Source organism: Schistocerca piceifrons, chromosome 4 (genome assembly GCF_021461385.2).
Source record: "Schistocerca piceifrons isolate TAMUIC-IGC-003096 chromosome 4, iqSchPice1.1, whole genome shotgun sequence".
Taxonomy (NCBI): domain Eukaryota; kingdom Metazoa; phylum Arthropoda; class Insecta; order Orthoptera; family Acrididae; genus Schistocerca; species Schistocerca piceifrons.
In genome coordinates, this window is record NC_060141.1 from 508,369,816 (window position 1) to 508,391,326 (window position 21,511).

Genomic DNA, 21,511 nt, shown 5'->3' on the forward strand with positions numbered 1-21,511 from the left:
GAGTGATGTGTAGGGGGTTGTGGTATATTCCTAGAGTTGTCATTTAAAGTCAGTTCTTGAAACTTTGTAAGTATGCTTTTACAAGATAGTTTACTTCCATCTTCAAGAGTCTGCCACTTCAGTTTCTTCAACATTTGTATGACCGTCTACCATGAGTCAAACAAATCTGTGACCATGTACTGTCCTCCTCTGTATATGTTCAATATCCCTTATTAGTTGGTATGGGCCCCACACAATTGAGCAATATTATAGAACCAGTTGCAAGAGTGATTTGTAAGTTATCTTCTTTGTAGACTGATTGCACTTTCCCAGTATTCTAGCAATAAACCAAAGTCTACCACCTGCTATACCCATGACTGAGCCTATGCAGTCATTCCATTTCATATCCGTACAAAGTGTTAAACCCAGGTATTTGTACAAGTGGTCAATTCCAACAGTGATTCATTGTCAATACAGTCATAGGATACTACATTTTTAAGTGCACTAGTTTACATTTCCAAGCATTTAAAGCAAATCTCCAGTCTTTGGACCACTTTGAAATCTTACCAAGATCTGATTGAATATTTATGTAGCTTGTTTCAGACACTTCTTCTTTACAGATAACTGCACCATTTGCAAAAAATCTGAGGTAAAAAAAAAAAATCATCATTCCAGTTACATATTTACTTAATATCTCATGTGACCACAATTTGATAATGAGCATAGATGTGGTACTGAGTAAAATGCTTTTTGCAAATCCAGAGATACTGAATCTAGTGGACTGTCTTGATCCAAAACTTTCAGTCTGTTGTGTGAAAAATGCAAGTTGAGTTTCACATGAGCGATTTTTTTGGAATCCATGCTGGATGGCATGGAGGAGGTCATACTGTTTGAGATACCTCTTGAGATGAGAATATGTTCAGAGATTCTACAACTGATGTTATGGATACTGGATGGAGTGTTGTGGCTCACTTTGCTACCCTTCCTGTAGAAGGATGTGACCTGTGTTTTCTTCCAACTGTTGCACATGGTTTATTGTTTGAGGGCCCTGTGACAGATCAAAGTTAAATGAGAGGCTAACTCAGCTGCAGATTCATTATGAAATCTGATAGGAATCCATTGGGCCCTGGATCGTTGTTCAGTTTGAATGATTTCAGCTATTTCTGAATTTCACTAACACTAATACTTATTTCACTCATCTTTTCAATGGTGCATTGATTAAATAGGGGTGATTCTCATCAGTTTTCCTATGCAAAAGAACATTTGAAAGTGAAGTTAAGCATTTCTGCTTTTGCTTTACTACCCTTGATTCAGTATCTGTTTCATACATGAGTGACAGGCTGCTAACTTTGGTGCCCACTGATTGGTTATCTAGTATCACAGTACCTATTTAAGGGCAAAGGTGACCCTTTGAAGTAATAATTACTGGCCAAGCTGGCATCTCTCCCACACTATGAAGATAATACAAACATATCTTTGACAGTGGGCAGAGGAACATAGTCCACCTCTCAGTACGTCAATGTGGTTTTGTGAAGTAGTGGGGCATTATAGGTCAATTTTTGCAGTGTGCCAGATGATAGAGGGAGTCTGCAAGAAAAGGAGGTCACTATATCTTGCCTTTCTGAACCTAGAGAAGCCATTTGATTGAGTATTACATCAGAAGATTTGGCATGCTATTCACAATCATCACATTCTAGAAACTGACATAAAGATAAAATTGCCATACGGCAACACCAGCAACTAGATGTGATATTCTATGCAGGACTGACTGACAGCTTCCCTGTGACAGTTGGCATTTATCAAGGCCCAGCTCTGTCTCCAAATTGATACCATAATGCATGACCTACAGAAATGTGTATTATGGATGATTCTATATGCTGATGGCATAACACTTGTGTTGGGTACCAGGAAGGAACTCGAAACTCAAATACAAACATGATATGACTGTCTGCAGAGATTTGGCCTCCATTTAAACATCCATAAGTCCTAGTACATCAAAATGATTCCATTGTCTGGACTATACAGATTAATGGAGCTCTTCCCACCTAGGTGGATGCATTTCTATACCTAGGTTCTCAACTGCAGAGTGATGGCTATGTGACTGAAGGTGTGTGAGAAATAATCAAAGGGACCTAGATGTGATTCAGAGATGTCATAGATGTGCTTTGTAATAAGAAGATGCCTATCTGCCTAAAATCAAATAAATACTTCACTATGATGAAGCCAGTTGCATTACAATATTTGGTACTGAATGTTGGCCTGCACCTAGAATTACTGAACACTAGTTACACGTGATGGAAATATGGATACAAGAAGGTCACATCAGTATTTCTATACCCAATCACATCAACAACACATTGATCTGACAACTAGCTGGATTGGCTCCAGTCATTGAGAAGATGCAAGAATTGAGGATTTCTAGGGGCACCACCCAACTCAGTCATCAGCTCAGCTTATCACCTCACTGTCTAAGGCCAGATAAAGCATGAAAGCCCTAAATTATGGTGGCTGGACACTGTAAATACAGATCTTAGGTCTAGAAACATAAATCCACAGGAAGCATTAGAAATGGTGTGTATTGACCCTACAAGCATACTCTGTTCCAGCGGGAAGACACCATGAAGAAGAAAAAGAAATGCATAGAAAGCACAGTCTATTCTGTATTGAACTGTTGGCTAGTTTTAATGTTTCCTCATTACAAGGTACCTCAGTTGTAGACTTACATTCTCCATCTCACCATTCCATAACAAGTTTTTCGTTACTCATCTTTGAGGGATCCAGCTTATTATCTGGGAATTGAAATATATTGATATTCTATTTACATTTAGCACCAGTTTTTACACTTATAGAGCACTGTTCATAAAGTTCAGTGCTAAAAGGAGTATTTCAAGAGATGTACTGAATGTTTTATTCCTTTGTATGCTTTCTTTGTTATACATATTGAAAGAAACTAAACCCTCTGGAAGGAAATAAACCAAGAAAAGGAAGAGTCAAACAATGGAAAATCAAGGATGGAATGTAACAATATTGTGAAAAGGAAAGTTGCTCCTCACCATATAGTGGAGATGCTGAGTTGCAGATAGGCACAACAGAAAGACTGTCACAAATAATAGCTTTTGGCCACTAACACTTCATCAAAATTAGATGGAAAACACACACATACCCACTCACACAAATGCAACTCACACACACAACTGCAGTCTCAGGCAACTGAGGCCATACTGTGAGCAGCAGCACCAGTGCATGATGGGAGTAGCCGCTGGGTGGGCATAAGGAGGTGGTTGGGGCCAGGAGGGGGAGGGATAGTAGGGTAGATGTGGCAGACAGTGACGTGCTGTTGGGGAGCATGGAGGGACGAGGTGGAAAGAGGGTAGGGCAGCTATGTGCAGTTGGGAGGTTGGACAGATGGAGCAGAGTGATGGAGAGGGGAAGGAGGGAGGGGGCGAAGCAGAAGAGGAGAGAAGTAAAAAGACTGGGTGCAATGGAGGAATGAGGGCTGTGTAGTGCTAGAATGGGAACAGAGAAGGGGCTGAATGTGAGAGGACAATGACTAATGATGGTTGAGTCCAGGAGGGTTACAGAAACATAGGATATATTGCAGGGAAAGTTCCCACCTGCACAATTCAGAAAAGCTGGTGTTGTTGGGAAAGCTCCATATGGCACAGGCTGTGAAGCTGTCATTGAAATGAAGGATGTCATATTTGGCAGCGTGCTCAGCAACAGGGTGGTCCACTTGTTTCTTGACCACAGTTTGTTGGTGGCCATTCATGTGGACAGACAGCTTGTTGATTGTCATGTCCATATAGAATGCAGCACAGTGATTGCAGCTTAGCTTGTAGACCACATGACTAGTTTCACAGGTAGCCTGGACTTTGATGTGATAGGTGATGTTTGCAGCCAGACTGGAGTAGGTGGTGGTGGGAAGACGTATAGCACAGGTCTTGCATCTAGGTCTATTTCAGGCATATGAGCCATGAGGTAAGGTGTTGGGAGCAGGGGTTGTGTAGGGATGGACGAGTATATTGTGTGACCTTGGTTAGTTATTGTCCTCTCCCATCCAGCCCGTTCTCTGTTTCCATTCCAGCTTTACACAGCCCTCATTCCTCCATCACACCCAGCCTTTTTACTTCTCTCCTTTTCTGCTATACCCCCTGCCCCTCCCAACCTCTCCACTTCCTCTGTCTAATATCCTGACTTGCACATAGCTGCCCCACCCTCTTTTCACCTCATCCCTCCGCACTCCCCAACAGCTCGTCACTGTCTGACACACCTATCCTACTATCCCTCCCCCTCCCTACCCCAGCCTCCACCTTACCCCCATCCAGTCACCGCTCCCATCATGCACTGGTGCTGCTGCTCGCAGTGTGGCCTCAGTTGATTGAGACTGCAGTCATGTGTGCGTGAGTTGCATTTGATTGAGTGGGTTGTGTGTGTTTGCCATCTAATTTTGAGGAAGGCCTTACTGGCCGAAAGCTATTATTTGTGACAGTCTTTTTGTTGTGCCTGTCTGCACTCACTATCTCCGCTATATGGTGAGTAACTTTCCTTTTCATGATATTGTTAAGAAAAGGAAGAGCATTTTTTTTTACCTCTGTTTAGTATACAGTGAAATTTGGGTTATTATACTTTTTCATTTGAATTAAATGTAAGTTCCGTGGTGCCATACATGATGTTGGTTTAATTTTCTTTCTTTTTAATTGAACCATATGATGTTTCCCCTGTAACAAATATAACATCAGCACCCAATATTCATTGGGTTCCTCTGGGAATAATATGGAAGGAATTTCATCACTTACTAATTCGCAGATGGGAATGGAAACATGAATCTACAGAGGTCAATTACATTTAATAACACGTTATAGTTAATTTGGTGTGTAGGAACATTGGTAGATGAGATATTTGTGTGCAGTATGAATTAATATCCATAAACAGATTCTAATTCTCTTAATTTGTTGCTGCATGAGAGATTTTTTGCTCACAAAGGTTAGTATGTATTTGAAACATTGATCTTTAGATGGTGATATCAAGATTACTTGAATTGAAACTAAATTTATTAGTATTATATGTATTTATGACCTTGAAAAATTTTACTATAGGTAAAATACTATGCACACTGAAAGGAATTTTATGATTGATGTTTTTGATAATTTTTGACTAGCTTTAAATACGAGTGGTAAATACCTGATACGAATTGTACTATACTACAACAATTAAACTGAGAATAGGCAGGGGGGAAAACACATTTTTTTATTCTTTCCCTAAACATTATGTTCTACTTCAAGAGCAAATCATCATCATCAGTATTCTTCTCTATTACCAGGTCCTTTGTGTCTTCATTTCATCCAATCCATTGCTTCCTTCTTAATGCCAGTTTATGTGATCAATCATCCATTATCTGAAATCTCTCTCTCCCTCACCTCCTCTTTCCTTCCACATACCTTTCTAAGACAGTTTCTGTAAGCCCCTTCTTCATTCTTAATATATGTCCAATACAGTTTCATTTCCAAGCACAATTGTAAAATGTCTAGTGGTATTATATGTTTTGTGATACATTCTTCTATGGCAATCACTACTCATTCCTTTCGCATATGTGCATTGCAACATGAAACAAAATTTGCTAAGTTGGAAATAAAATAAAATATTTGTCATGAGCCACAAAAAAATAAAAGAATTCTGACAACTAGTTCACTGTAAATCAAATCAACTGATTTTGGGCAAGTTGCTCACAGGTGTACTGATATTGATAGACACTAGTGGAAACCTGTATAATAGTTAGTTTGCTTGCTGAGTCTGTAGGTGCCAGAACATAAATTGACTCCAGCAGTCTCACACACAGGTGCGGTCGACATGTACAGTAGAGCAGTCTGATTTGTCATCCAATGTAGTCCTTAAATATAGGATATTCCTCTGGGAAATTGAGTGTTGAATTAACCCAGGTAGGGAATTTTTCTGTGTGAGTGGTGAGATGCGATTTATGTTTATGTATGTATGCCACTGCAGCAGTAGTTACGTGTCACATATACGTTTTTATACTCCCTCAAAGGGTGCTGGTGCAAATTGAGGAGATGTGCTTAAAAATAGCTAGCAGCTCAACTCAGCCGACTGTGATATAAATAACAGTGATTCTATAACAGCCAGGGTGAAAAATGGAATTGTCCTTAAATCTAGGGAAATGTCAGTTTAGATTTTAGCATGGTGTTGGATGACTCACAGAGAATGAGAGTGAGCTTGCAGCAGGGTACATTCAATATTTTGGGTTACATTTTATTATCCTGCAACTGCATTTGCATCTATACTCTGTGAACCACTGTGAAATACTTGGTAAATGGCAAATTTTGTCACACTGTGTATTTATGATTCTTCCCATTCTAGCCACAGATGAAATGTAGGAAAAAGGACTGCTTGTATCTCTCTGTGTGAGCTGTTGTTTGTCTAATTCTTTCTATCTGATCTCTATGGAATTTATCATAGGGACTGAAGAATGTTAATAGTGTCTGCTCTGAAAGATTATTCTTGCACACATTGTTAAGCTTTAATTTTCGTATTACTTGACTGGCCATATTTGTGATTTAAACTTTCTTATTTTGTGGAAAATATATACACTACTGAGGTGCATTATTGTAAGCACCTCTTAGGTGTAACATCCACAGTGTGTAGATAACTAGCTTAGTCACATGATGTATACTAGTAAAGTAGGCATATAATGGGCCTGACATTCCGTCTGTGTGCAATTAGCTTACCTTTGTCTGGTATAAAGCAAGTCATTTATCCTGGTTGATAGGCCATTAAGAGAGTACTTGTAAAGTACACTATGTGGTGTACACTGGCAAAGTAGATGTACAGAGTGTCCAAGGAGGAACGGTCAGCATTCACCAAAATAACAGTAATAGCCATATGAAAAAAAAAAGAAAAAAAAACCGCTTCATGTGGACATATGCTCCATTTCAAATAGTTCATGAGATAGAAAACATTTAATGTATAGGGTTATTTATTTTCTGTGTTATTCAGTACAGCCTGTTTTCAGGTTTACACATGCAGATGTGTTGCATGTAAATATTAAACATGCATTTTACAAAATATCTGTTGAAAAGTGTGTATTTTTTACACATTAGCCTCTAAGCATTATTGTACACATTGCATTACAACTGTTGTACAGCACACAATAAATTTTTGAATATCTTACCATCAACTTCAGTGTGTTTGTGCACTCTTGGGAGAATGTGTTGTGTTGCTCGTCTGAGTGCCTCTGCACATTCCCTAATGAGGGCAGCAGTGTCCATGATATGACCAAAGCTGTTCATCTTGTGTATTCACCTTTCATGTGTACACTTCAGTCTTCATCCAACCCTATAAACAAAAATCTATTGACATAAGGTCTGGTGATCTTGGTGGCCCATTAAGTGTACTATCGTGACCAATCCACCAAATTGGGAAAGTGCACTACTGGCATGACAGCAAATGTACATTAAATATGTTCTGTCTCAGGAACCATTCAGAATAGGGCATACATCCATATGAAGGTTTTTTGCTTCAAGTGAGTGTTCCTGTTGCATCCCCGAATATTGACCATTACCCCTGAGACACCTTGCATAACTTGACTGACAGACTGTCTATATAACAATGGAAACTCCAGGTTGGATTATCAACAATGTAGGAAATGATAGATTACTACTTACCATAAAAATGATACAATCAGTTGCAGACAGGCACAATTAAAACACACTTACATGTAAGCTTTCTGCCAAAATCTTCATCAGAAACAGAGAGAGACACACACCATTCATTCACACAAGCAGGCACACCTTATGCACACAACACGACTAAGTCCGGCTGCACTCTAGCCCGAGCTGGCAGAGTTGGCAGTCGTGTGTGCATGAGGTGTGCTTACTTGTGTGAACGAAATGTGTGTTTATCTTCTTCTGACAAAGGTGATGGGTGACTTTTAATTGTGCCTGTCTTACCTTTATGGTAAGTAGCAATCTGTCTTCTCCTATCCTGTAGACTGTCTGTATGTATTTAATTTATTATAAGTTGCTTCAGCTTGTATGCAGTGAATGTGTAAAGCTCATATTCAGACCCTTGAGAAAAAATGCTCAACACAGATGTCCAGAGCTGCAGAAATTTCAACATTGTTGATTTCATATGAGCAGTGCTGCTGATCTGAGCACCAAACCTGTCATCTGATAGTGGAGCAAAGCCTCCAGTTGTGGCAGAAATGAATAATAAACGTTTAATGACTGTATAGAGTATGTTTTTAGTTATATATAATTTAAACATGCTGTCAGGAAAACAGCCTATAAATCTGTAAATTTAACTTACTGCTGTCACAAGACTAGGAAATCATTTACCCTGATTGCATTAAAAGATGATCATACACCAAATGGGGCAGCATTCCTAATGTGTCTGCGAACTTTGTCTTGATTTTGTGGTGTCAGTGTATAATGAGTGGACTAATAACAGTGAAAAATAAACCCTGTATAACTAGACTCACCACAAACATTTAGAAAATCCTTCTGCATGTGAGGGCTCCAAAGCAGATGAATTGTCTGTGTATACATTTCAGAGGCTGTGTGTTCTTGGGAAAGACTGCAGTTTACCAAGACTGTCACAACTGGTTTGCTGTTCATTGACAGTGGGTAGCCTTCTCAAATGAGTCAGCTTTTCTAGTTTGTAGGATGGATGGGCAGCGATGTTCCAGCAATAAATGCTAAGAAATTAACTTTCCCAGTTATTTCCACAAGGATTCAAGGCAGTATGAGAAACTGGATACTGCTTTTTTTGGAATGTCTAAGGTTACTTAGCTGTCTAAAACTTAAACATTGGTTTGAAAACCTCAGTGCTTTGCTAGGAATGGCTCTATCGGAAATGGTATGCAATTGCCTCCCTGCAGCCACTGAATGATTTACCCAACCTTTTATAGGGGAGACTGGTGGAGTCTGACCCACAAAGCAACTTCACATTTTTCACATTAACAGATCACTGTGAGAGCTGAAAGAAAAGATAAATGACAGAATATCTTTAAGACCAATTGAGGATTGGACCCAACAGTTTGGATTTTTAATTTGGCAGTTACTCACAGAGCCACTGAGAAACTGTTGACTGATTTGGCTACAAAACAGTCCTCAGAGATCACATTCAGTGATTAAATTTGTTGTTTTCATTGCAGAGAATGGGACCTTTAACCAGGATAAATCGGCATTCTATATAAATAGAACTGTTTACAAATGGTTGAAAGAGCTCAATAAAGTCTTGAAAGTCTTTCCATGGCTTCCAAATTTCCATGATTCTAACCCACTGGAACATCAGTAGTGCCATTTTGATCATCATTTTCCCTTCATGAATCCTTCACTACAATTCTGAGACACACTGTAGACAGTGTCCCAGGTAGGAGTGGAGGTTTATTAGCATCAAACTGAATCACTCTTGTTTTATCTAGGCACAGTTTCTACTGAATCAGCGCATAACATAGATACTGAGAGTTGATCTTAATAATGTCACTTTACAGTGTCAATTTCAAGTAGATGTTAATAAATTTATTCCTGTTTCATGTACTACTTCAAGTTTTTACATTTACTTGTCTGTATAAAATATGTGCACACATTTTCATATTATATTCTAATTACTGATAAGTTGTATTCATATTATTTGTTATCAGCCCTTCTTCACCATCAGAAGCACGCTCTTTCCTGCTGTCTTATCCTGAAAAGTTGAATTTAGTGCTAATTGGGGCACTGCCAAACTCTGCCATAAGACATGTTCGTATTCACTGGATGCTTGACCTGATTGATTACAGGTAAAATGGATCTTTACTGCTATATTTACACTTAAGAACATAAAAGTGTAATAGCAACTGTGGTTATTTTAGGGACATTAAAATAGTGACAGTCATGTACTAGTCAGATGCAATTCTTAAAATTAAATACGAATCTTAGGACAAGTGTAGCTTTACCTCCATTGTGCAACTCTGTTGCAACTGGAAAGAGAAACCTTAAGAAATTGTGGTTCCTAAGAGATTTTGTCTACAGCACTTTTTCTCATTTTATCACACTTGATATGTTTTCCTTGATGTATGTTGTTTCAGTTACATGCTCACAACATCCCAGTTATTAGCACCCTATATGAATTAATATTTGAGTCAAAAGATGTGCAGAATGGAAAGGGCGGTTGATTAAATCAATTTGATGACCAAGTTAATTGGTCTTTCCTTACTGTGTGCAAAATTGTTGGAGAAAATGCAGGACTTGTTTTGTCATCAGCTAGAATACAGAGGACGTTGGGGAAGTCCCCAGTGCAATGAAGGACTTTCTTCTAAAATAAGGCTTACAGATATAAATATGAAGTTAGCACCATGTAGTTATGAGTTCTCTCAAAGGTGGATGAATCCATGCCCAATCTGGAGACATGTTTGGAACACTTCATTTTGCCTCTGTAACTGGAGGGACCTATGTCATGATCAGATAGTTGGTTGCACTGACTGCACCTTGTTATCCTGCACTCAAAGCCACATATTCTGCTCTCTTTGACATTGAAATCATCACATTATTCAAACTTAAAATGACAAATCATTTTCAATTCTTATGTCAGCACCACTGTTACCAAAGAAGCATGGCAACATGTTAAAGAACTAACTTTGAGTTGTTCCTCCATTAGACCTAAATAGAATTTTTATTCATTTGTGTGTGCCTGTGTTTTTTTATTTTTTATTTATTTATTTATTTTACATTGGTGATGTATTTGTTCCCAAGAAAACCAGTCATGGATTTACCTGCTGTTGCTACAGTCCAGAGATATAAAAAGCTTCCCTATCAGATCTCTGTGGAGGACAGCCACATGAAAAGCTATGAACATCCTTAGGAATATACAAAATATTGTAACTTCAGATGTGCAAGGATTGTGCCTAATTGAAAATTACAAATTGTGGAGAGAGAACACCAGTACCCTAAAATTGGAATACTAGGATTAGGAGAGACTCATTGGAAAGCCAGTGACATTTCAGAACAGTTGATGGGAATTCAGTATGTTTTTCTGGTAGCTCGTATAATTCCATTAATGGTGTTGCTTTGTTAGCACACAAGGGGTGGAATGTTGCAATGCCTGTGTACAAGCCTACTGTGAGTGAACAATACTAGTGAAATCCAAATACTAGCCTCGCAAGTTAAATATTATACAGGCATATGTATCAAATTCAGCAGCTGATGGTAAAAATGGAATGAAATGAGCATATGCCATCGTTGGCCTGGAGGTCCCATCCAGGGAAGTTTGGCCACCAAGTGCAAGTCTTATTTCAGTCTATGCCACATTGGGCAACTTAAGTGCCAGTGATGAGGATGAAATGATGATGGGGACAATGCAACACTCAGTCCATGAGCAGAGAAAATTTCCAGCCCAGCCAGAATTGAACCCAGGCCCACTGCATGGGAGGCAAGCATGGTACCACACAGCTAAGCAGGTGGACTGATGGTGAAGAGAGAAGAATTTTGTGAGACCCTTTCCAACTTCCTTTGCAATGGTACTTAATGGTTATTCCTGAGTAGTTGCTCTTCCAAACAGCATCCCATGCAAGAAAACCTGTTGGGACTTTGCCTGATATTGCTCGTTCCTTAGTATTCAGGCTATGCACAGCTCTGTTTAAACATAATAGCTCAATGCAGTCATAGAGCTGAATTGTGCACATCTGCTTTCATAACCCCCAGCTAATTTGCTGCAAATAATAACCTGTAGCTGAGATCCTGCAGTCAAATAGTCTATGCAATGGCTAGATTTGTGAGTTAATAAAATACACATAAATGTAAAAGAAAAGACAAATGAATAATGTATAAAGAGGGTTCTACTCTAATGTCTGTAACAGATGTAGATGACGAGATCTTTCTAAGTGTGCCAAATTCTGATGTTTGTTCCATTGCAAACATATGGATTGTACATCTCCTTTCCTACCAAAAGTGTAACGCTGAGCTTATCAGGAGGGGCAGTCTTGGCATTTGTGCCAGGAATAACACCTAGTGTAGTAACCAAAACCAACTGCGGGAGTGCCTTGGGCTGCGGATCGGGGCCACCAGGCAGGGAAGCCGCCGGCGGTGGAGCACGCACCACGGGGTAAACACAAGGACGAGTCGGATGACAGACCAACGACAACTGACAACAACTGACCACGACCGACTATGACCGACACAACAAGGAAGAGATAAACAACGGAGGCTTGTGGAAACTACAACACCAAACACCAACAGTAAATCCATGTGGAACCAGAGCGAGGCAAATGTCAACAACGAGCAACGACGAGAACACAGTACCACCGAGATAGAAACGCATTCCAGAGCGAGTACCAGACTGACTGGACTTGGGCAGAACAGGTCCCTATATACGAAACCGGAGGGAGCAGCTATTGGCCGCTGTCTGCACATGGCGTAGCGGTGGTGCCCTCGCTGCGCAGAATAGCTGCCACGGAGGCGGAGCCCTCTATGGGCAGACCACGTCCATTTGTTGTGGCGTGTGTTCGACTTCCATGGCGGAAGGTACTAGACCTAGGGCAAGACTTAATTCTGTTCACCTGTGTAGCCACCTGTTTAGTGAACTGTTGATGCAGCATGGTACGTTGTTTACTTGGCATGGCTAGTGCACGCTGCTGGTGGGGAATGGGGCGATCACAACTAAGGGACTCAACCTGAATCGTGCTGATGTAATGTTTGCACTACCTGCTGAAATGATGGATCGGACTATTTCAATATTTGTTCCCTTAGTTTGACATCAGGTACACTGTACACGATCGCATCACACAACATAACATTTGAATATAAAGCACCGCAAACACATTTGAATTTGCATTTCCTTGTCATACCCTGCAAATCTGTTACCCACTCGCTATAAGTTTGTTCTGACTGTTTTTTGCAATTGAAGATTGATATCTAGCTGCTACCACATTCACTTGTCAGTCATAATAGTTAGTCAGCAAATCAATAACACTGTCATATGCAAGTTCACTCGGAGTGGCGTTAGGAAAGAGTTTTTGAATTAATCTGAACACTGCACTTTCTACGGTTGATAATAAATGTGGGAGTTTTACAGTACCTGGTACTGTACGATGTGCGTCTCGAACTATGCTAACCTCTCTAGCCATTCCTCTTCTTGGTCACACAACTGTCCAAAAGGTGGTATAGCAGCTGTAGTAGGTGGTGCTTGTTCTGTCAGGCATGCAGCGTTGGTGAGTAGCTCCTGCACTGTGTTGAGCAGTGCTGATATTTGCTGCATCTGAAACTTTAATATCTGCATTAGCTGTGTGGCATCTAACACTTGCAGCTGTGGCACCTGAGCAGTGGGTGGAACAGGATTGGTGGGCATTTTGGAAGACACAAATGCGAAAAATATACAAGGCAAGCAATCTAAATAACGACAAAATCAAAGAAATTTTCTGCATCGCCCACCTGAAAACACTGATTGAACACTGATTGAACAAAAACGACAAGAACCTGTGAAAGCAATATGCATCCCTGCAAAGGAAAGCCGAGAGAAATTAAGGCACCAGCAACAAAAAACACAAATTTCTGTGGCTGATGGCACATAGTTCATTTGAAGACTCATTGCCAATTGTTGGGTCCTGCCCACTAGTATGCTGCATTCTCAGGCTGCTATACAATAATTCAAGCAAATCACATTAGTAGTTTTATTTCTATAAAGCAAATTGACTATACTTAACTTTAATGTATAAAGGTGTCACATGGGAGAGGTGACATGCAAACAGTAAAGTTCTTTCTATACACAATGTTCCTGCAAGCTGACACATGTCACTGATAACTGATCTGCGAGTGCTGGTCTACAACTGTGCCTATACTGTCCTCTAATGTCCATATACTGAGCCAATCTGAAGAGCCGGGGCTGGCAGGAGCACACCTCTTGCAAGGGGCAGTCCTAATGAGCGCACCATTAGCTGATGTCATATGACTGCCTTCTCTGGTCTTGCATTTTTGCCTTTGTTCTGGCACTTGTGCTTCTGCAAGAACAAATATGACAGCCATTGCATGTGCAGCCTGCTGACTGTGCCCCCTGTTGGAACAAATGAATATATAGGCAGGTGTGCAAGGCTTCGCCAGCCACTTGTGTATTGCTTATTGTACTGGACTTTGTCTTCCACATGTATGTACTGTTCAAGCAATAAATTACAGTGTTCTTGGTTTTAGAAACTTTTTGGTAATAGGATAGAATTCAACTCCACGTGTTCTACTTCAGTAATTAGCCCTTTGAGTTTAATTTCCATGGAGGCAGTGCTTAAATCTCCTCTTAAGCAACAGCAGGCTCCGACAGTCATTATTTCCAGTTTAACAACTATATTGGCACAACTTGGGGACCCGCCAACAATGTATCCATGGCCATTCTCTGTGTATGATGATGCAGCAGAAGACTGTGATAAAATTGTACAGGCACTTAGACATTTAGGGTAACAGACATAAACTTATGCAAGGCCTTTTTTATGTCATGGATTTCACATACAGAGATCAGTTGTTGTGTCAGCTCGCCCCCTTACAAGAACCTTCTATTCTTTCCTTTGATCAGATGTGTGCGTTACTTTCTACCTATCAGTCTCATGTTATTGCTGCTCGTGTGGAGTTTTACAGCTGCCAAAAACAGCCGAAACAATCATACAGAGCATGGGCACCAGAACTGCGTGGACTTAGCTCTCATTGTAATTTTGTGGCAAATGTTCATAAGAAAACCTAAGCTGATCATATGGTTCGTGATACAATCACGTATTTTGCTCCTGATAAGGAAGTTTGACAGTGGGCTCTACAGTGTGAAAATCTTACACTTGTGGAAGTATTGAACATAACTTGGTCGTTGGAAGTTTCATGGGCTGCAGAGAGTCAGATAGAAGCCTGGTCTGAAGTTTCAGAAATCAGTTCCTCTAACCCCTCCCAGCATTCAGTCAGTTTGCAAGGGAATGTAGATGCTATTGCAGCAGTGCAGCAGACATCTCAGCATTGTACAGGTAATTGGCATTCACTAGAACAGTAGTCCACATCACAACAGCAACATCCTTATGCTTCACTATCTTTATGCTAATACTGCTTCATTCAACACAAACAGACTTCATGTCCCAATTACTGAGTGATGGGTAATAGGTTCCATAAGAAAGGACACATTGCTTCTGTATGTAACTCCTTTTTAACCCTGAGTGAATATGAAACAAACATTGATGTGAATAGTGTGTCAACAGTGATGGAATCTCAAAGCAAGTTGTATACTAAACTGTGCAAGTAATTGAGAAAGCAGGTGGATATGGGTGCAGCAACAATGTTGGTGAGTTCTCAGACAAATGTGGATTTGGGCTCTCCCCCTCTGACTTTAGTCATGGAGGCTGGTGAGTTATAACAAATAACAGATTCCCATTCTGGGACAGTTTTCACCACCTGTGGCTTATAAGGCTGTGGTTCATTCCTTAACATTCTGAGCTGTGGACAATTTATTTGTTTTGGATGCTTTTAAACTGATGGGATTCTCCATTCATGATGAAGTGCATTTGGTTTCCATTCAAGTTCCATATCAATGGTTAGATGCTCTCTGTGCCAAATTTTTCCCTCTATTTTCTCCAGAACTGGGTTGTGCAACAGAATTTTGGGCTCACATTACAATGAAACAGGCTGCCTGCCCCCATTTTTTTCTGGGCCCGCCAAGTTCTGATGACTTTATGGGATCAAAAACCTACTGGTAAATTACACATCTGCCATGATTTAAAAAAATCTAGTAACGCACAGTCAATCATTGATACCTACCCCTTTGCCATGCCCTAATGAGCTGTTAAAAAATTATTGGGGGACCAATATTTTTCAAAGATTGACTTGGCAGAGGCATATTTACAGCTGCCACTTGACGAGGAATTTAAGTGCCTTCTAGTTATCAATATTCCATTTGGGTTTTATCAATACCAGCATCTGCCTTTGTGTGTGTTGTGGCATCCATTATTTTTCAGTGGTTTTTAGAGCAACTTATTGCATCAATTCCAGGATGCATCAACTATTTGGATGACAGAGTATGGCAGTGTCTGGTGCCTCTACAGAGGAATATTTGCAGAACCTTCATGTTCTATCCTCTGTTCTACAGTCTGCAGGGTTAAAGTGCAATTTGGACAGGGCACATTTATTTCAATCATCTATTATTTGTTTGAGTTTTGAAGTCTTGCAGGCTGGCATTAAACCATTGCACCAGCATATTGATGCTATTGCTGCAGTGCAATACCCCACATCTGTCGAGGCATTACAAGCATTTTTAGCCAGAATTGCGTACTACCACAAATTCATACCAATCACTGCTACTGTGGCACAACTGCTCCATACATTATAATGTAAAGATGTTCCTCTCCAGTGGTCCCTGGCTTGTGACTGGGCATTTGAGTTGTTGAAATCAAAGCTGCAGTTGGCCCCTTGTGTTTGGTCACTTTTCAGCCAGGCCAACACCTTGTGCTAGTGATGGACACATGTCAGTTGGGCCTTGGCACTGTGTTTGCTCATAAGTATGCAGACAGTTCTGAACAGTGTATTGAGTATGCCTCTAAATCCTTAAATTCAGGGCAACAGCACTATTCTCTGATAGAGAAAGAGGTCTTGGCAATCATAAATGCTCTAAAAAAATGTCATGTTTTTCTACAGGTCTAAGTTTCACCTGTCATGATACAATTATGAGATACATTTTCAACCTACAGCACAACATGCAAATGCTGACACCCTATCACCAGTTGATCCAAATCTAGAGTTTGATAAAGAGGAATTACTTTGTTTTCATTTAGAAATGGAATTTCAAGAATTTGTTGGTTTTCCTATTACTAGCACTAAAATTACAGCCACGGTAGCTATGGACCCTGTTTTAAGTAAATTTATTTGATTTGTGCCATGTGGCTGACTGGACAAACCTCCAGGCTGTGCTTCTGACCATTTGAGAAATTATTTTGCAATACAAAAATCATGTTTCTGTTTGGGATGGAGTGCTGCTGTTAGCTACAGAGGACACTGCTCCCCGGGTTGTAGTTCCAGCACTCTTCAGCATGGGGTTATGCGTTTATTACATGTGGACAACTGGGGTGTGTCACATACGAAGTCTTAGCTTGTAGACATGTTTTTTGGCTGGGAATCGATGGGGGAAAGGCATGAGTTGCTGCGGCCTGCCCACAGTGTGCCACCCATCAGGTGGCTTCCCTTGCTTCTTTGTCACTGTAGCCAGATCCACAGCGGGCTTGGGAATGAATTCATGTAGATTTTGTGGGACCTTTTTTGAATTTCTACTGGCTTGTCATAATTTAAACTTATTCTAAGTTTCTGTATGTGGTGTGTTGTCTGTCTACTTTTGCAGCAGCAACAATTTCAGCTTTGTCAAAAATTTTTGCAATGGAAGGTCTTCCATATACATTAGTTACTGACAATGGCCCCCAGTTCATATCTCAGGAATTTGAAGATTTTTATAAGTGGCATTTGCCATGTCAAGGCTCCTCCTTTCCACCGTCAGTTGAATAGAGAAGCAGAACAACTAGTACAAACATTTAAGTCTCAGATGAAAAAATACATTTTGGATGTGTCACTGGAAGTAGGTCGTGACTGGTTCCTCAGTTCTTATAGATTCACCCCAGTCAGCAATAAATTCCGGCAGAGTTGTTGCACATTCATCAGCCCTGTACTCTGTTTTGGCCAACATCAGGCTGTCCACCAACACTGGCACCAGCACCATGCCACAATGCTTCTGGTCTGACACTGCTGTTTTGGGTTTGCAGGTTTGGCTGTCAACTGAAATGAGTGCCGATGATAATTGAGAGTAGCCATGGCCGATGCCTCTGCGTTGTCCACGTGGCTGTGGGTAGGGTGTCATGTCACATCAACCAGCTGTGACCCTGCATCCTCCATCTGCCCAGCGGTCTTCTACACCGTGGCCGGTGCCCTCGCATCTTCCTCCGCTGCTGCTGCTGCTGACATGTTCACAACTGTCCCTTCCACTGTGGTGCTCGCTTCAGCTGTTGGTGGCTAAGGCAAGACACTGGCTTCTGCACTGTTGCAACCGATGCCTCCATCACTGCCGTGTCCATCGCAGCCAACACTGCCTGTTCCACCACCTGCATTGCAACCTCCTTCCCTGTGGTTGGATTCTGATGTGGAAATAGATGACGCACCAATGTCTTCCTGTACTACCATATGGCCTCTCATGAGCACAGTACTCACTTCTTTGCAAAGGAAGAGGAGTACCGTAACTACCAGTTTTGTGTGTGCGCTGCTTCATAGTCCACACATGAAGTTTGTGCTTGATTCGGACAGTAGAGGCCATTCCGCCTGTTAACATGACAGCAGTTGTGGGCACAACCAGCAGGCCAGAGCATATGGCTCAGCCAGCCACTTGCGTATTGCTAATTGGAATGTACCTTGTCTTCCATGTGTGTGTACTGTTCAAGCAATAAATCACAGTGTTCTTGGTTTGGAACAGAAATACAACCAGAACAAGCTGGATTTGTGCATAATAAAAGAACATGAGAGCAGATTCTCAGCGTCAAACTGTTGAATGAGAGATGTAGAGAATTCAATACCCCTTTAGTTCTTTGTTTATGGGACTATTGCAAGGCTTCAAATGATGTTCTGTGGAAAGAACTCCGCAATGTGTTATCAGAAATGCATCTTCCTGATTGTCTTATTACCCTTAATAGAAATCTCTACTCTGATAGCAAGGCAGTAATTAGCCTATATAAGACAATTTCAAGTCCTTTTTAATCATGTAAGGAGTTAGACTGGGGTTCATTCTATCAGCAGTTATATTTGTCATCTGTGGAGAATATGTTATCAGAAAAAGATCTCGTAACTGGACTGGTGGTATCTGAATTGTAGAACGGTGAATTAGTAATTTAAAATTTCCTGATGATACTGTGCTGCACGCACAATCACAAGTGGAAATGAAGGAACTACTGGACAGAATTAAGAGAGAAAGCGAGAAATTTTTGTTGTCAGTAAATAACAAAAAGCCCAAGATCATGATATTTGACAGAGATTAGGCACTACCAACTAGCTACTGATCTACTATCAGAATATGAGGAAGCTGATCACTTTGTCTACCTGGGCTCAGTGTTTCAGAAAGAGGGTGACTCTACTTAGGAAATGTGGCATAGAATTTCTATGAGCAGGGATGCTGCATCAAAACAGATATTTATGTGGAGAAACTGAGTACTAACAAGGTTTACTAAACTGAGAATGCTGAAATCTCTGGTGTTTCCAATTTTCGTATACAGTGCTGAAACTGGGATAATAACTCAAAGGGACTGAAAAAGAGTTGATTCTTTTGAGATGTGGACATACAGGAGGTTTTTGAGAATATCATGGTTGGACAAATGAACCAACAAATCAATCCTTCAAGAACTCATAGTGGGGAAGCTATTGTCCAGTAGTTGTTTCCAGTGAATTCTGCAGTTCTTCGGTCACATAGTTTGATGAGAGAAGGATGGCTTGGAAAAAAATTACCATCTAAGGCAACAGTGAAGGAAAAGGATTACAGGGAAGACCACTGAGACAATGGCACAGATAACATAAAAGAAAAGCCAAATATGGAGCCAGATACTCCAAATTGTAGAAGTCTGGGAACAATGGAGGCAGATTGTTAAGAGGATTGTATGATGGGTACACAGCTTTCACCTGCGAAAGACAGAACAGTGATTGTGATATTAATGACGATGATGATGATGATATATATGATGATGATGATATATATGATGGTGATATATTTATTATCTGATCTCAAAAAGGTTTACTTATAATGGCTAACTGGCACTCTCAGTCACATCAGAAGTGATGTGGAAGTAAAGAAGTAGATGGTATTCTGTTCTACCTTGATGTCTTTACCATACAAAAAGTTACATAATTTCCCTTGGTTGTCGCTATCCACTACAGAAGGACATTGTTTTGAATACTTTAATTCTTCTAAAGCTCAATTATGTAGACATGATGGACACAAAACAAAGGAAAATTCTTGTTAGCCACCAATGGCTTCATCATTATAGCATAGCCAGCAGATTGGCTACATTAATAAGCTATTCACACCTGGAATTAATCTTTAACAATTGTTTGCATTGACACAAATGCATTGTAACACATTAAATGAACTCTTCTTTACAATCTCAGTTGGTAGCAAGATGTAAACAGTTGTTTTGTAATTGTGGCAAACCCATATTATTAGATTACATACAATTTTTGTTCCGTAAATCCATAGTGAGGAGATCATCAAGGATATAGATCATTTCATTAAAGAAGACTACGTATTCACAAAATAAAAAAATGATACATCTCAGTGATTTATGCAGTTCACAAGTCATCAAGTTTTTGGAAGCAGAATATGTCTCCATTGGAGATCAGTGATTGCATAAAAGATGTGAAAGTTTTAATTTCACTATCACATTATGCAATTTAAATGATCAAAGTTCTTCTTTAGAATCATTTTGCAGTAGGGTTTTCCAGATTTTTAATTGTACATGAATTCTGAAGGAATCTTTCGTAAAGAAATCTCAAATTGAGTCAAGAAAATTTTCTTCTTTTATTGTGGAGGTATGAAGGTGGTCACTAGTCTGAGTCACTGACTGGTAGGTTTTCAGATTGATTTTGTGTGATTTAGAAGCCAAAAGATTGTGAGTGAAACTTGTGTGCCTTGTTCTGAGTGTTGAAACAAATACTCCTCCATTGCATAATGGCTCACAAGGAAAAGTGACATCAATTGGAAGAACAATTGTTTGGGATGCTGGTGTTGTTATCCACATTGGTTTTTTTGTGACTCAGCTTATTTTCTGGAAGGGTGCTTTCAAGATGGTGAACTTGCAGTGACAGTCAGAATGTGTTACTACACTATCTTGCACTTCAAATCAGTAAGTAATAAATTGATAATTCTGTCACAATTTGCAAGACTTTTACATCGCATGTTGTTGTATCTTAACTGCTCTAAAAAACTTTGTGTACAAACATATATTATGGTGTTAGAGTCAAATAGAGCAGAAAATGAAGGAAAAAGCATTATTAAAAAATAGCTTTACTGTGGAGTAATATAAAAACAATGACCACAAATGATGACAGCTTGCTTTACAGTGCTCACTTCTCCACATCTTTGAAATCAAAATCTGTTTCGGGATAACATTCAGTACTGTGTTGCGCTACCCCATGTATTGTGCGTACTATTGTGACCCAATCTTTCAGCAAAAGTTTATAAATCTTTAACAAAAATAAGAAGAAGTAGCTGTGGAAACACCGTAGAGTGGTTTGCTTAACAGCAGCGGGTCGGTAGCCACTGGTGGTCACAATGACAGACTCACAGCGAGGATCAATAAAGGGCACTCCGCAGCAACAACTGTGTAACAAGTTGGGAGATGTCACCACACCTTGTTATGGAAATGTGACTAGATGCTGGGTGTTAGTGAAACAAATGGGTACTGGAGGCACATAAATAAGTCTGTATTTTAAGGCAGAAATCACTTGTCATCACTGGAAGGCAGCAGTACCACCACAATGTCAGAGCAATGCTGAACAGTGACTCAAACGGCCTC

General features: G+C 40.1%; 1 protein-coding gene across 6 annotated transcripts in view; it reads left to right on the plus strand.

Annotated features, from left to right (window-relative positions):
- LOC124796248 (alpha-L-iduronidase) overlaps window positions 1–21,511 on the plus strand; it is a 232,588-nt gene that overhangs the window by 58,907 nt on the left and 152,170 nt on the right. For all 6 annotated transcript variants that reach the window (XM_047260344.1, XM_047260348.1, XM_047260349.1 and 3 more), the window contains exon 4: window positions 9,635–9,772. In XM_047260344.1, coding sequence (XP_047116300.1) covers window positions 9,635–9,772 — 138 coding nt within the window. The remainder of the gene's footprint in view (window positions 1–9,634; window positions 9,773–21,511) is intronic.